General features: G+C 38.8%; 1 protein-coding gene and 1 long non-coding RNA gene across 4 annotated transcripts in view; both read right to left on the bottom strand.

The window, feature by feature from the left end:
* The window catches only part of ANKRD10 (ankyrin repeat domain 10), a 43,878-nt gene that overhangs the window by 11,028 nt on the left and 17,552 nt on the right, over positions 1-15,298 (bottom strand). For all 3 annotated transcript variants that reach the window (XM_034758155.1, XM_034758154.1, XM_034758156.1), the window contains exon 4: positions 2,852-3,072. In XM_034758155.1, coding sequence (XP_034614046.1) covers positions 2,852-3,072 — 221 coding nt within the window. The remainder of the gene's footprint in view (positions 1-2,851; positions 3,073-15,298) is intronic.
* LOC117870796 overlaps positions 11,595-15,298 on the bottom strand; it is an 8,186-nt gene continuing 4,482 nt past the window's right edge. Inside the window, exon 3 of the long non-coding RNA XR_004644041.1 lies at positions 11,595-11,725. This is a non-coding gene — a long non-coding RNA (uncharacterized LOC117870796). The remainder of the gene's footprint in view (positions 11,726-15,298) is intronic.

Genomic DNA, 15,298 nt, shown 5'->3' with positions numbered 1-15,298 from the left:
TTTTAGCAAAGGCTTTTCCAACTTCAGGGCTGAAGGAAGTGATTTTGGAATACCACTTGCTGGTCTCGCTGGTCTTTTGGGACCCTTTTAAAGAAGAGCCAGCAGATGTTCCAGGATTTTTGCAAAACTATCTTCTTTCAAGTACGTAAAGACATTGCTCAAGCCCAGGTCAGTCATTTGAAAGGGAAAGAATCACATCTTGTGAATCTCTGCTTTTGTAATGCTCCAAAAGGAATCCTGTTGGATCACTAATATCTGTGACTTCTGAAAACAAACAAAACCTTCTCTTATCATCATTGGCAATCCCTCTATTCGAGGATGATCTCTAAAATGGATTTACATATGGGTCCTGAGATGACTTACGAGTCTGATCCTGGAACCACAGATCTCCCCACAGTAGGTATAGACAACTCCTGGTGGGTCAGCTGCCTGCCGAGAAAGTTATTTTTCCTTCCTTCTCTCTCTCTCTCTTTACAGCGTTGAGGGCAAGGTGCTTCTCCTCGAAGTGGACCACTGCCTGATGGAGGATGCGCTGCCATTGGAGTCGGTTGGTGGCTTGCTCCTTCCAGCTTATGATGTCCACATCAGTTTTCTTCAGATTCACTTTCAGGGTGTCCTTGTAGCGTTTTCTCTGAACACCACGGGATCTCTGACCACGAGTGAGTGGAAAGTAGAGGACTTGTTTTGGGACACAATGTCCAGCCCAGAAAGCATGAGGATCATTGCTTCAATGATGGGGACATTAGCTTCAGTGAGGATACTGACGTTAGTGCAGTGATCCTCCCACTTGATGCGAAGGATCTTTCGGAGGCAACGTTGGTGCCTCTCCAGACTCTTGAGGTGCTGTTGATAGGTCACCCAGATTTCGCAAGCATAAAAGGAGTGTAGGAATAACAATTGTCTCATAGACCTTGGTATCCTGCTGTAGGTCACGGTCTGTGAAAACATGTTGGAGCAATTTCCCAAAGGAAGCACTTGCAAACTGGATCCTGTGCTGGATCTTACTGTCGATTTTTGCATTTTGAGAAAGTTGACTACCGAGGTAGCAGAAGTGCTCAACTGTCTCCAAAGTTTGTCCCTCGATGATGATTTGTGGTGGATTGTGTGCAAGGCAGGCTGATGGAGCATTTTAGTCTTCCCAATATTGAGATGAGAGTCCTAAGTTTCAATAAGCTTGTGCAAAAAAATCCAATGTGGACTGAAGGTCATTCTCAGTGTGCGCGAGGATGGCACAGTCATCAGCCTACTGAAGATCAGTAATGGACGCCCTGAGGACTTTAGACTTCAAGTGGAGACTTCGAAGATTAAAAAGTCGCCCATCCATTCTGTATTGAATGTCAACTCTATTGGGGAGGTGGCCTTTAAAGAGGACCAAAATGACTGCTAAATAGATGGAAAACACAGTTCGGGCAATAACACATTCCTATTTAACCCCAATTTTGATGACAAAAGCATGCATCTCCAGGCCATTACAGAGAGTGGTGGCAGTCATGGAGAAGCCTTAGGACCTTAATAAATTTTTGGAGTGCAGCCAAATCTGGCCAGGACCTTCCACAGGGTTTCGCCTGTGGAAAATCTTGTCTAACAAACTATTTATACAGCATTTTTTGGGAAGTTTTTAACTACTGCATAATGCTGAAGGGAAGGAAAAATGTCCCCAACTACAGCATATGGAAGACAGAAAAACAGTGGGATTGTTGGTGAGGGCGGCTATTTATATTCTGGGTCCTTTAAGAAGGCCATATAGCTAAGCACACAACTCCTATTGAGAAGGCAGTCAACATGACATATATTATATTAAGCAAGAACTAGGCAATGGCAAACAGTTGAAGAACAAACAAATGATGGTTATGAATTGGACATGGCACTGGTGAGGCCTTAGCTGGAGTACTAAGCAGGACTGGACAATTACCTCCCGTGTTGTAAGACAAGCGAGGCAGATGTCCTGCTCTACTAGCACTGGTGAGGCTACAGCTGAAGTACTATATCCAATTCTAGATATCACACTTTAGGAAAAAGATGTAGACAAACTGGAAACTGCCCAGATGAGAGCAACAAAATGATAAGGTTTAGAAAACTTGATCCATGAGTAAAGATTAAAATACTGAGCATGTTTAGTTTTGAGAAAAGAAGACGGGGAAGGGGGGAGGAACCTGATAATAGTGTTCAAATATGTTCAGGGTGGTTATAAAGAAGATGGTGATCAATTGTTCTCCATGTCCACTGGGATAGGATAAGTAATAATGGGCATAATCTGCTTCAAGGGAAATATAGGTTAGATATTAGGAGGAGGGGGGGAGAAATCATCTTTGACTCCAAGGTTAGTTAAGCATTGGTATGGACTTCCAAGGGAGGTTGTGGAACCCACATCATTAGAAGTTTTTAAGAACAGGTTAGACAAACATCAGTCAGGGATGGTCTACATTTACTTAGTCCTGCATCAGCACAGGGGTCTGGATCTGACAACTTCTCCAAGTCCCTTCTAGCCCTATATTTCTGTGATTATATGATCTTTATGACGGAAAGTAGCCAAAAAATGCTCCACAATCCTTTTATGAATCAACATCTGAGTCAGAAGAGGGTGCACACATTCCCTCCAAGTTACTTCCTGTCCATATAGCTCTAGGACTTGCAGAAGTGAGGCATGTACTCGCTAAGAATGGGAACCTAATTCTTTAATAATTTTTTAAGGAGGCCGCCAGTCTTGTTTTCATAATTATTTTATTCATATTTGATTCATGTATCCCTTTTTAGGGATGTCAAAAATAAACTGTATAGCCCGGAGTACCGTCTCTTACTCTCACAGTCAACAGTGATATTGCCCCTCCCACTTTTAGCTCTGAAATCTCACCTTCAGTCCTAGCTTTCTTTACTCCAGCAGAATCCACATCTTCAAAGGATCTCTTTCGACTTGTCCCACCATTGACTGGATTGGGACCTCCATTTAACGTGCCATTGCTAAAGAAACGGTTCAGGTGACAGTTCTGGAGATTCAAGAGAAACTGGGCACACTCTTGGAAGCCCTGGGTATGTGCAAGATCTGCTGCTGTCAGTCCACTGGCATTTCTCAAGCTGCACAATACAAAGAAACTGAATTACACTCATTCATCAACCCACCTTGACTGCTGCTGCTGCTCTTACTGACTAACTATCTGCAAGTGATGAGAGAGAAAGAACATAAACTTAGCAAATTTCCATTAAGGAATTATTTATCAATCTTAGTTTTAAAACTAACTTAGCCTTTGCACATATCTGGCTTCTAAGCAAAATTTGGGAGACAATATACTTTTCAATAAAATCAATATACTATGTGCCTTTAAAAAAGTATCTTCCTATTTAAACATCTCAAAATGCTTAATTTCTAAAATTACAGTCCGAAGCATCTGACCTTTACACAGACTCCAGACTCCTAAATCTAAATCTTGAAATCTATCACCTTCTGTAGCTTATTTTGACAATCTATTTCTTATCTTGAGTAAAAACCACCCTCAAAACAAACTTAACATGACTTAGCAATTGTCCATGGCATTCTGGTATCTAAGACAACAATAATTAACATCACTCATCTTCCTAACAATAAAATATAAAAGCTATGCTTAGTTATGCTTTCCTTATGATTTGTTTTTTGCTCTTGTTTCTTATTTCAAAGTGTGTGACATTATAAATGCTGGGGACTTGTTCTGTTATTTCGCTCAATATTGGTCCAAGATGGAACACTGGCATTGAATTTTCTAATTTAGCGAGATTATGAATTAAATGGAGCCAGATAGGACACCAACAGTTACAGACAAAAGTTTCAATTTGAAAGAGTTCTCCCTTTGCCCTTCCCCACTGATAAGAATTTACATGAATGGCCTCTGACAACAGGAAGCCTATCTTTAGAAATACGAACATTGAAGGGTAATAAGAAAATGTAACAAAAGAGTGTAGACAAAGGGGGTTGGCAGCAGCAGAATTAGAGGGAGGAATAGAGAATGCTGATGAATCTTTCCTAACTAGATACACCATGAAACAAAACTTCCCAGCCAGAAAACTGGATCTTTACTTCTTAGATTTTGTAGTTTAGGCAAGAAGCTTATTACTTTAAATTCCTGAAAATAAGGAGATGGACCAACAGAGGGATAATTTAGGAGATTAACATACCCAATCCATTGAACTGTCTCCTTTGTTGAAATTCCCCTGAAGTATAATAAATTGATCTTGCCAAATACATGAAAACAAAGGAACTGAGCAAGTTATAGACAGGATCTAAATTATACCAATGCGACATAGGTAGAATAATGTTCTTTTCAATTTAGTCAGAACTACTATTTCATTATTAACAAGCATGATGTAGGAATAATTCAGAAAGGCCTGTGAAGGACAGCTGACTAGGTCCAGCATGAAACCCTAAACCTTGACACAGACTGGACTATGGAATTTGAAAGGCTATGGACTACGGTTGTTTCCTAGAAGATTGTAGTTTGCTTGCCACACTGATCAGAAAGGAGGTAAAAATCTTTACAAGCAGAACTACCACTATACCAAGACCAATTCCTTAACAGAAGGATATAGCTAAGCTTATATAGATAGAGAGAGAGAGAGCGCGCGCACACAATTTGGTTCACTTCCTTTGGTCTCCACAACCAGAAACACCACTGACTTAGAGAAGGAGACCTTCTTAATTTCCCTACCAGAATACTCAAGCCATCCCCTATGGGCCTTGCTTGTGCTAGCTTACCTGTCAGCACAGATATTATTTAACAGGTGCTACAGAAAACCCAAGATTAGAGACTTCAAACAATGCAAGTTTCAGGAACATATCCTTTGTTGAACAAAAAGTTAATAGCTCCCTCTGATCAGCTCAGGATCAAGTGAAACCCATAACCACTTAAGTCAGTGTCTCCTAAAGAGTGGGTCATATTCCCTCGCCTCACTGGAAAAGGGGCATGTATGCAAAGGACTAGATGAATGACAGACTGGTAAATTTCCTCCTGAGTCTCAGCTTTTATTAAAAAAAAAAAAAAAAAAAAAAAAAAGGCTCTAGCTGTTATGGTTGTGAAGAAAACCTTTTAACATTAGGCAAATGCAACTGATGCAGAAACACCTGCATGGGTTTGCAGACACCCTCAAGCAACAGCTCTGAGATGTGGATTGCTCCATTCATTTCAATGAACTCAGATACCAATGATAAATAACTATGTTGACATTTAAAAATATTATTAAACTATGTCACTGCTCTAAGCAGTTAAGAAAGGAGGGTAAAATGGTAAGAAGAGCTACACCAGCATTTCCCAAAGTGGCAGATGAGGAAGAAAGACTATCCAGGTGGAAGATGTATAAATTAAGATGCTTAGGCCTTTAACACCACATAGCAAGGTTGCAGAAGGGCACACCTACTTTCATTTTTCCTGAAAGAGGTGTTAAGTTTTAAGTTACTAATTCCGAAACTATTTAAATTAATGGGGGAGAAGAGAAAACGAAGACAGAACTAGTCAGAATTTGTTTTTAAAAGAATGGTTTCTCCCTAACTTGAAGGTCCAGGCACTTTCCCTTCTATGAAAGAGCTATCAGACTACTACTAGTAGTATTGCAGTAGCACCTAGGGACCTTGATGTGCTAGGTACTATTAAAAAAACACCCAACAAAAACAGGTAGCTGCACCAAAGAGCTCATAAATACATCTTGCAAAAAAAGGATGAAAATTTCAAGTCAGATCTTAACTAAATAAAGCAAATGGGAATTCCCTACTTCAGGAGGCTAGTAATGGGAAGAAAGAAGAGGACACAAACAGGAACTGACTGAGGGGGTTCCAAGAATCCAAGAGACCGTCAAAAAGTAAAAAAGTCGAGTAAAAAATAAACCTAAACAGGGCCCAAGTTTGGGTATCTTTTCTTACACATATCTAGAAGGGAAGTTTGTTGACGAGCACAAAGTGACAAAGAGGCCACAGCACTGTGAAATACTAATGGAAGCTAACTGATAGAAAGACTGAAAATGCTCAATTAGCAATCTGCATGGAACAGACAGGAAAGAACCATAGGGATTATTATAGTTATACAATTTGCATAGAGGTCACACACCTTACAGATTCAAAATTAACGTTCATGAGCAAGCAAGTGGATTTTCCAAGTAATGTCATGGAAAAGACTGGTGAAAGCTGCTGCCATCCACCACTGAAAGCAATCTGAGTACACAATAAATTGCAATATTCTCACAGAATCTTCTAAAGGCCCTGAGTCAGAGCATGAAAGAGCATATTAAAAAACTAAGAGCTCCACTGTACCTTTTAAAAGCACTGGCCTGGATAGGGGCTGGTGCTGACCTGGTCTGCACTACCTTAGGAGCAAGCACATCCATTACTATACCCCTTCAGGGGCTGCAGCAGGTATTCTCTTCTGTGGCTAGCCAGTGGTGTTGCAGATTTTCAGAGATGTTAGTAGCTAGCTCTGCCCATCCTTGTACTAACATGAACATAAAACCCTAAACTATGCCCAGATCCTGTAGAGGGATGGGCATGATTCACTGCACCATCCCCTGCCCTTTCCTTACACTGTGTCCAAGAGGCTGGCTACAACTTGCTTCTCACGTCATTATGATCTGAGCTCCTATATTAAGTCTCCAAAAGGCATTTCCAGATGAGAGTCAGAGTTCTAAGTTTCCTCTAGCAGGAAGGGAAAAAGGAGTGGAGTGGTAAGCTGAATACTCCTTTATTAAGTGAGGTGGACTGTGCCTCTTACCACTGAACAGTAACTAAATGACCTGTATCAATTTCTGAATTAGCACAGGTGGCCAGGAAATAGAAGGCAAATCCAAGATTGTGGAATGTGACTGTATGCCAGCGTTCACTGGAAAACAGAAAAGAGGCCACACTGTTTCCAACTAGAAGACTTACTGGAGGCTAGTACTAAGGACTACAAGAAAGATTATTTCTTTAAAGGCGAGTCAGATTCTTGGCCATGACGCAATCAGAGGTGCCTGGTCAACTGATGAAGAGAATACTTCACACTCTCTCTCATACCTACTTGAAAAAGCAGTAAGTCTTTATAAACAACACAGATTCTAACAAGGCCTTAAAAAAATAAGAATGGCCATATAGGGTCAGACCAAAGGTCCATCTAGCCCCAGTATCCTATCTTCCGACAGTGGCCAATGCCAGGTGCCACAGAGAGAATCAACAGAACAGATGATCATCAAGTGATCCATGCCCTGTCACCCATTCCCACCTTCTGGCAAGCAGAGGCTAGGGACAGCATCCCTGCCTTCCTGGATCAAACTCTGAAGGGCAAAGAAATTTAAGAATACACGCCAATCTATCGGCAACAGGGAAGGGAGTTCTCTCAGACTTCAGGTTTCCCCTAATCTACTGTCCCAAATTTTTAGAACACTACAGAATACTCTAAAACCAAATTTTAGACATGGCTCTGACCAAACCCTGACAGGCCTGAACCCTGGGCTTAGACACCTCTTTCAAAAGAGCCCAAAGGCATTGGTTAAAGATACACTGCCATCATGCAGCTGCTGATCACTAGCAGCAGATGGGATTGCTGTACTTAAAAGTTTACAATACAGAATATGGAACCCAATCTGACAAGTCTCACAAAAGACTGTAGAGAGAGGATGAACTAAATTTCTAGAACAAAACTACAGAACTAGCCAAAGGTAATAATGTGGGACTTTAACCATGCAGACACCTGTTGGAAAAGTAACGCAGCAGAACACAAAATGCCAAATAAGTTTTTGGAATAAACTGGGGACAACTTCTTGTTTCACAAGATGAAGTAATCAACCAGGGGGACAGTCCTTTAGAATTGATTCAGATTAACAAGAAGGAATTAGTTACAAATCTGAAGTCAGAAGGTGATTTGGGAAAAAGTGACCATGAAATGATGATTTCATGATTCTAAGGAAAGGAAGGAATGGCAGCAGCAGAGTAAGGACAATGGATTTAAAAAAAGCAGACTAAAATTCAGAGAACTAGTAGGTTAGGTCCAATAGGAAAACAATCTAAGGGGGAAAAAATGTTCAGGAGAGCTGGTGGTTTTCTCAGAGACAATATTAGAAGCACAACAGCAAACTATCTTGATGTGAAGAAAAGATAAGAATAGTAAGAAGCCAATACTGCTCCAACCAGGAGCTTTTTAATGATCTGAAAAATTAAAGGAACCCTACAGAAAGTGGAAACATGGACAAATTTCTAAGGAGTAAAAAAGAATAGCAAGCATGTACATGCACAATCAGAAAGGCACAAAAGGAGTTACATCCAGCAACGGGCATAAATTTCAATAAGAGAAAATTCTATAAATACATTAGGAGCAAGAGAGAAACAAAAAGAGAAGTGTAAGTCCACTACTTGGCAGGGAAAGAGAGCTAACAGATAACATCAAGAAGGCTAAGCTGTTTAATGCTTATTTTGCTTCAGTCTTTGCTAAAAAGATTAATGGTGATCAGACACTCAACACAATTAATATTAGCAACAAGAGGGAACCAATATAAATCAAAATAGGACCTTTGAGAGCTCATGGAGGACAGGTGAGTCAGATCCCAGGCTACTGGAAAAGGGCAAACATAGTACCTACTTTTAAAAAAGGTGAATAAAGAGGACCTGATGAATTACAGACCTATCAGCCTAACTTCAATACCTGGAAAAATATTGGAACAAATGATTAAACATCAATTTTTAAGCACCTAGATGATAAAAGGATAAGTAATAGCCAACATGAATTTGTCAAGAACAAATCATGCCAAACCAATCCAATTTCCTTTTGGCAAAGCTACTGACCTAGAGGATGGGGGTGTAGCTATAAATGTGATATCTTGGTTTTAATATGGCTTTTGACACAATCCCACATGACAGTTTCATAAACCAACTAGAGAAATGTGGTCTATATGAAATTACTATAAGGTGGGTACACAACTGGTTGAAAGACCGTACTCAGAGTAGTTATCAATGATTCGTTGTCAGACTGGGAAAATGTATCTAATGGAGTTCAGCAGGGTTCCATCACTATGTGATATCTTCATTAATGACTTGGATAATGGAATGAGGTGTATGCTTATGAAATCTGCAGATGGGAAGGGTTGCAAGCACTTTAGAGGCCAGAATTAGAATTCAAAACATCTTTGACAAACTGGAGAACTGGCCTGAAATCAACAAGATGAAATTCAATAAAGACAAGTACAAAACACTATAGTTAAGGAAGGAAAAACAAAAAACAAAATCAAATGATCAACTACAAAATGGGGGAATAACTGGCTAGACAGTAGTACTGCTGAAAAAGATCTGGGGGTTATAGTGGATCACAAATTGAGTAAGAGTCAATATGGCGATGCAGTTGTGCAAAAAAAAAAAAAAAAAGGCTAATATTGCGGGGTGTATTAGCAGGAGTGTCATATGCAAGACACAGGATGTAACTGTTCCTGTCTACTCAGCTAGAGTACTGTGTTCAGTTGTGGGAATCACACTTTAGGGAAGATGTGGAGAGAGACCAGAGGAGAGCAACAAAAATGATGAAGGCTAAGAAAACTAAGCATGTTAAGTTTGGACTAAAGAAGATTGAGGGGAAACCTGATAACAGTCTTCAAATATGTTAAGGACTGTTACAAAGAAAATAGTGACCAATTGTTAACCATGCCCACTGAAGGTGGAAAAAGTAGTAATGGGCTTAATCTGCAGTAAAAGTGATTTAGGTTAGATACTAGGAAAAACTTTCTAAATACATGAATAGTTAAACATTGGAACAGGCTTCCAAGGGAGGTTGTGGAATCCCTAGCATTGGAGGTTTCCAAGGGACAGTTTAGGTTTACTTGTCCTGCCTCAGGCCAGGGAGCCAGACTAGATGACCTCTCAAGGTCCTTTCCAATCCTTTATTTCTCTGATTCTATGAACTTGGGCTTGTAGACAAGGACATGCTTTCCCTTCAGAGCAATTTGTTACCCAACTGACAAAGTTTTGAGGAGGGTGAGAAACACCACAAAATGCTTTCCTTAGAAGGAATCTAAATATGAAGGGGGAAAGGAGGAAGAAGAACAGTCAAGCAGAAAGATTGGGACTAATTTAGCCTTGAAAAACTACTGTAAGTTGGCCAGCCCAGTCACAAGTTAAATTCCTCAAACTTTTACTGTATTATGTATGATAAAAATGTCTTCATTAAGTTGCCTATCAAAAGGTTTACTTGCTCTAGGCAAGAACTTGCCAAGACTGGCCTAATTATTCACAAAAAACAAGTCCACACAACCCTTTTTTCTGTCCAAGAAATGGAGGACTTCTCTGAAGGAGCTCAGTCCATCTTTAGGAGCAGAATGGAAACTTAACTACAAAGGCAGCTCTAATGACATGAAGGTTCTGATTCCTTTTTGGAACATCTACCCTACTGAGAGACGCATAGAGCTGAACTGGCAAATATGACAAGGAACTTTTACTTAACTTTAGATGTGGCTCTTTATTAAATCAGAAGGTCAATTCACTCTGTATTTAAAGAACAGTTTTGTCTGGCATCAATTTAAGAGCAACTCATCTGTTTGCAGGAATTAATGAGCAAAATTTAGGTTCTTTCTTGTGGAAATGTTTCAAGTCTGACATTGATTTCCCCAAAGACTTTACTTAAATTCTTGGATTAATGTAATGTAAAGACAGATATTTCCATTTTGCTCTGGAAAGTAAGGATGAATACAGTGGAGAGAGAAATCTCAGAAGAGAGGATATACAAGATGGAGAAACCAAACAAGAAATTTAATTCCATGAGAAGTATAGTCTAAACATGAATAAAACTGGACAATTGTAATGTTTGCTTGTTTACATTTGACATTTCTTGAGCTATTTGGCAGCATATAGGAATTGTATACATAAACCGGGCATGTTTTTGAATTTAAACTGCTTAAATTCTCTGACTTGAGAAATACATTTATTTGTATACCTGCTCCTGAAGAGTTAAGGACAACATTCAGCATTGGATTTCTTCCCTTTCACCTGATCATTTTGCTGCATGCAGCAACAAGAGATGTCTACAGATTGGGTCCTCAGAACTGTAACTTCTCTTGGTATGAAAGAGGTTTGTGGGTTTCACTCAATTGAGTTTCCATTTTCCTCCTACAGTAAAAGCACTTTACTTTTTGAAGAGCTTCATGCTGCAACTGAATTTACTAAAAAGAACACTTGCAGGAAATAATTTGATCAGTTACCAGATTTTTGCTGTCTCAGGGAAAAGAGTGAGTTCAATAGTTGTAAGAAATCTTAAAAGATGTACCTCAAGGAATCTTCCACTTATAATGTCACATCCTTTAGAAAATAGAGCAAGTGTTTGCTACAAAAAATAATCCAACTTTTTTATATAAAAATATATATATATAAAATTCTCTGAAACTACCATTTTACAGAGTGATTATCACATCACCTGTTTTGTTAATGCCATGTGACAATCTAGGAAAATAAACCACAGTTTTCGTATATCAATGTAATACTTCTGTTAAAAAATACTGATCTCAACTTACTTATTGTTAGTTTACAAATAAAAATGTAGATATTGTAAATTAGGGTAAGCAAAAGCATGCAAATCTATAGATTCTATATCTGAATTCCTAGATTAGCATTAAAACCAATCACCGCAACAAATACCTCAACAGTATGCCTTGTGTGCAGAAAGGAAGCGATACTGAACATTCAATGCCACAACTGTAAGGTTTTCGGAGAAGCACCTGTGGCAGTTTCAGCAGTTTCTATATGGAATGCTCCCCCTTTCTAGGATTACTTGAAAAAATCAAGTCAATTCGAATTACGTAGCTGTAAAACATTGACATGTGTAGTTTTTACAGTTTCAGAATCTTCTGTTTGATTTAAACGGGCAATGGTGCATAAACAGGAAACTTATATCATAAGGGATCACATATTTGCAGGCAACATTAAGATTAAAAGTTACATTAACATACATAGAGTGCAGTAGCACGTTAGTCATTGTGTTTAAGCCATCACCATGTGACCACCTTAACAACGAGACACAGAGCCTTTCTGGCTTTTAAACATTATTACTTTCATGCTGAAGCCAATTTAATTGTCAAGTTCTTTGATGAAATTTAAATAGTATGGGCTAAAAACTACTGATCAACTCATGGCTTCAGTTACTTTAAATTTAATATGCTGTATCTCAAATGAATTAGTACTATGCTTATACAAAAGTTAGCAGAGACAAGGATTAAAAAGGATCAGAACACTATGTCCACAGTGAGAAAAATCTTTTCCTACAGACATCAGTATACTAGCCTAAAGTTTCTAAAGCAAAATATTTAAAATGCTAAACTTAAAATGTTTTAACCCTTTGGTGTCCAAGTACAGAAGTTGCAAAATAATTTTTTTAAATGCATGTTCTTCAGATAGTGGTAGTAGAAAAGGGAAAAACACTCTTAATTAATGGCCTTTTAGATTTGCTGGAGAAGTTGTGAAATGTTTTGGTAGAAATACATACTGGGCTTCTACAAACAGACATGAGAAGTTGGTGCCAAATTTTCATTTCACATCCAGTGTCATGGTATAATGACGATTAAATTTTAATGAAAATTATTTTAAAACTTTTTAAACCATTGGCCAGATTCTCAGTCTCCCCTCACATCCCCACAAAGAGTGTGCTAGAAGGAGGAGTGGAGCGCCATTCTACTAAGGCAATTCTCATACACTAATCTATGTCAGGGCTACGGTAGCTTATGAACCATGGAGCTGTAACATTCAGAAGAAATTGACAGATTTTCCACATATGCTGTATTACACAATAAGTGTTTCCTAAGCACTGTTCAAAGACAAGATAAATGGGCCTACAATAGTTTTCAAAGTGGTAATCTGTTCACCTAAGCAATGCACCATAATGGAAAAGACTTTCTCCGCTAAAAAAGAAAAAGATCACAAAGACTTCCCAGATTGTCGACAGCAACGCTCAACAACAAAACCTTTACAGCATCACCACAGTACTTTGTCAAATTGATCCCAAGGAACATTCACAGGAGAATACTAGAAGTTATAGAGTAAAAGAGAAACCCAGGCTCCAACAGAATACCCACTTGATACAAATGCAACTGATGAAGTATCACCATTTCTGCTCTGTCAAATACACGAACCAAAGTTAAACTGGATGATCTACATTAGCAACTCAGAAGAGAGTAAGTATTATTACTGCTGCTATTCAGTGACTAGAGACAGATTAGGAATTCAAGTTAGACTTATTTCCATAATGGAAGTGTGTTAAGGAGGTGTCATCAAAGCAGAAATTGCAAGGAGTGTTTGTTTGTGTCTATCGAAAGGCAATAAAGTTGTATTTTAAGTCTCAAACCTACTCAGGAAAGACTACTAAGCAAATAGTTCTCAAAAAAAAATCAAGATAAAACACAAACCTGAGAAGCTTAGTAGTAAAAATGCTGCTGCAAAAGAAGCAGAGCTTTTACATGCCACAAAGGACAGGTTGTGCATGGTTTTCGACCATCACCTCAACACTGCTCAATATACACAGAGAAGACCATTGGCAACATATGGATAGACAATTTAACCAAGAAAATTTCTCGTGTCAGAAAGCCTGAATCAGGTGCTGTGGAACTCCCTTGGACAACAGCCTATATAAAAACAAGTTATACTAGAGGCGACTTTTTAATATAAAAATTGTTCTACATGAAGTAGAACAAATGATATGATTGACGTAGGTCATCTTCTTAGAGAAACTTTTCTTTAATGTCAAGTGAAAGTGAAAAAATAGATATACAATGCAAAATTGGACCAATGGCAGTTAATTACAGATCAAATGATAGATCCACTAGTTTCCACTAGCAGTGAAAGATTTTCAGATTCAGAGAACACTGGAATATCTTCTGCAACAAGATGAGTGGATGTGATTATGTACATTTAATCTGACAAAAGACCTTTTGGGTTCAAAACTAGCAAGGTTTAGGAGCAAGATTTAGATGAGCAAGAACTCTCTCATGACAAACTCAAAGAAAACCAAACGAAAAAACCCCCAAGCTCTGCCACATACATAAAACAAGACAGAAAAAACAAACTGTTCTAAAATATGAGTATTAATATACTAAAGCAATGGTTCTCAAACAGTGTCCAGTGAAGCACTTCTAGGCAGTGGGCAGATATGCTTTTGTCAGAGATAAAGCATGTCAGGTTTTTATGCAAGAGATACCTCCTGCAAACTATAATGAAGTCAGACACAAAAGGTTTTTCAGAGCCTTTTTTGACCAATTAAACTTAAAATTTCTATGTTTGCGTGACTGCTTCATGTTTTTCTTTGCCAGTTGTTTCTCTGGAGTAAGTTCAGTCATTATCAAACCTGTTGAGAACACCAAAATTAGAACTGCAGACAAAAATATGACAAAACCAACCTGGCAAAAACTACCTGTAGAGATTAAAGCAACAGGGGCTACAGTGAAATATGGTATGAGTTTAAAATCATACACTCAGGCAGGGGGTATCAGTAGAACAAATACAGCAAATTCTACCTCTTCTCTTATTGTCACAGGCCTATAAACAGCTAGTCAGAACCTGATTTTCATGGGCAACGGTGTATTTCCCCACCACAGCAGCTGCTAAAATAATGCCCTACTGAACATTTTCAAATCATTATTCTCTTGGTCATCCTGAGGTCTCTGTTGCAAGTAACTATCAACTTATTTTACAGAAAAGTTCCCCTGCATCTGGATTAGTCCATCTGAAGAATTGCATGTTGAGAACAAGCCCAATACGTTCCATCTTAAAGTCCATTTTCTTAACAAGGAATCCTAAAAACACTACAAGAAGCCAGAGCCATGATCACCAACATCCTTTGAAGACAGAAACCTACTACCTGTACCTTCAAGTAATCAATCCAGTAAGTATTTAAACCTCACTGGGGTGGGGGGGTGGGGGGGGGGGGAAATCTATCAAATTACCACACAGCAGCATCTAAACTCCCTTTTCTAAGCAAAAGAATCAAGAAATGTATGAGAAACTAGCTTACAATTCAATTAGGCTTATGCCAATATACTACATCTTCTCCACTGGAGTTCCAGGCAGGTGCATGGAAAAAAAGTTTCTGTTGTTGTTTGGATGGAGGACTTCCTTTCCTCTATGGCAGGGGTTCTCAAACTTCATTGCACCACGACATCCTTCTGACAACAAAAATTACTACATGATCCCAGGAAGTGGAGCTAAAGCCAAAGCCCCACTGCCCAATCACCTTCAGTTTCTGACTTGACTACAGCTATCAATGAATGTGACTCTCCAGCCTTAATGGACTGTGATGTAAGAAAGCTTCCAATCTTAAAGCACCCATTACTCCAAAATGAAACAGCCCCCACTTAC

This window comes from Trachemys scripta, chromosome 1, assembly GCF_013100865.1.
Source record: "Trachemys scripta elegans isolate TJP31775 chromosome 1, CAS_Tse_1.0, whole genome shotgun sequence".
Lineage (NCBI taxonomy): Eukaryota > Metazoa > Chordata > Testudines > Emydidae > Trachemys > Trachemys scripta.
This window is presented reverse-complemented; position numbering and strand designations above follow the sequence as displayed.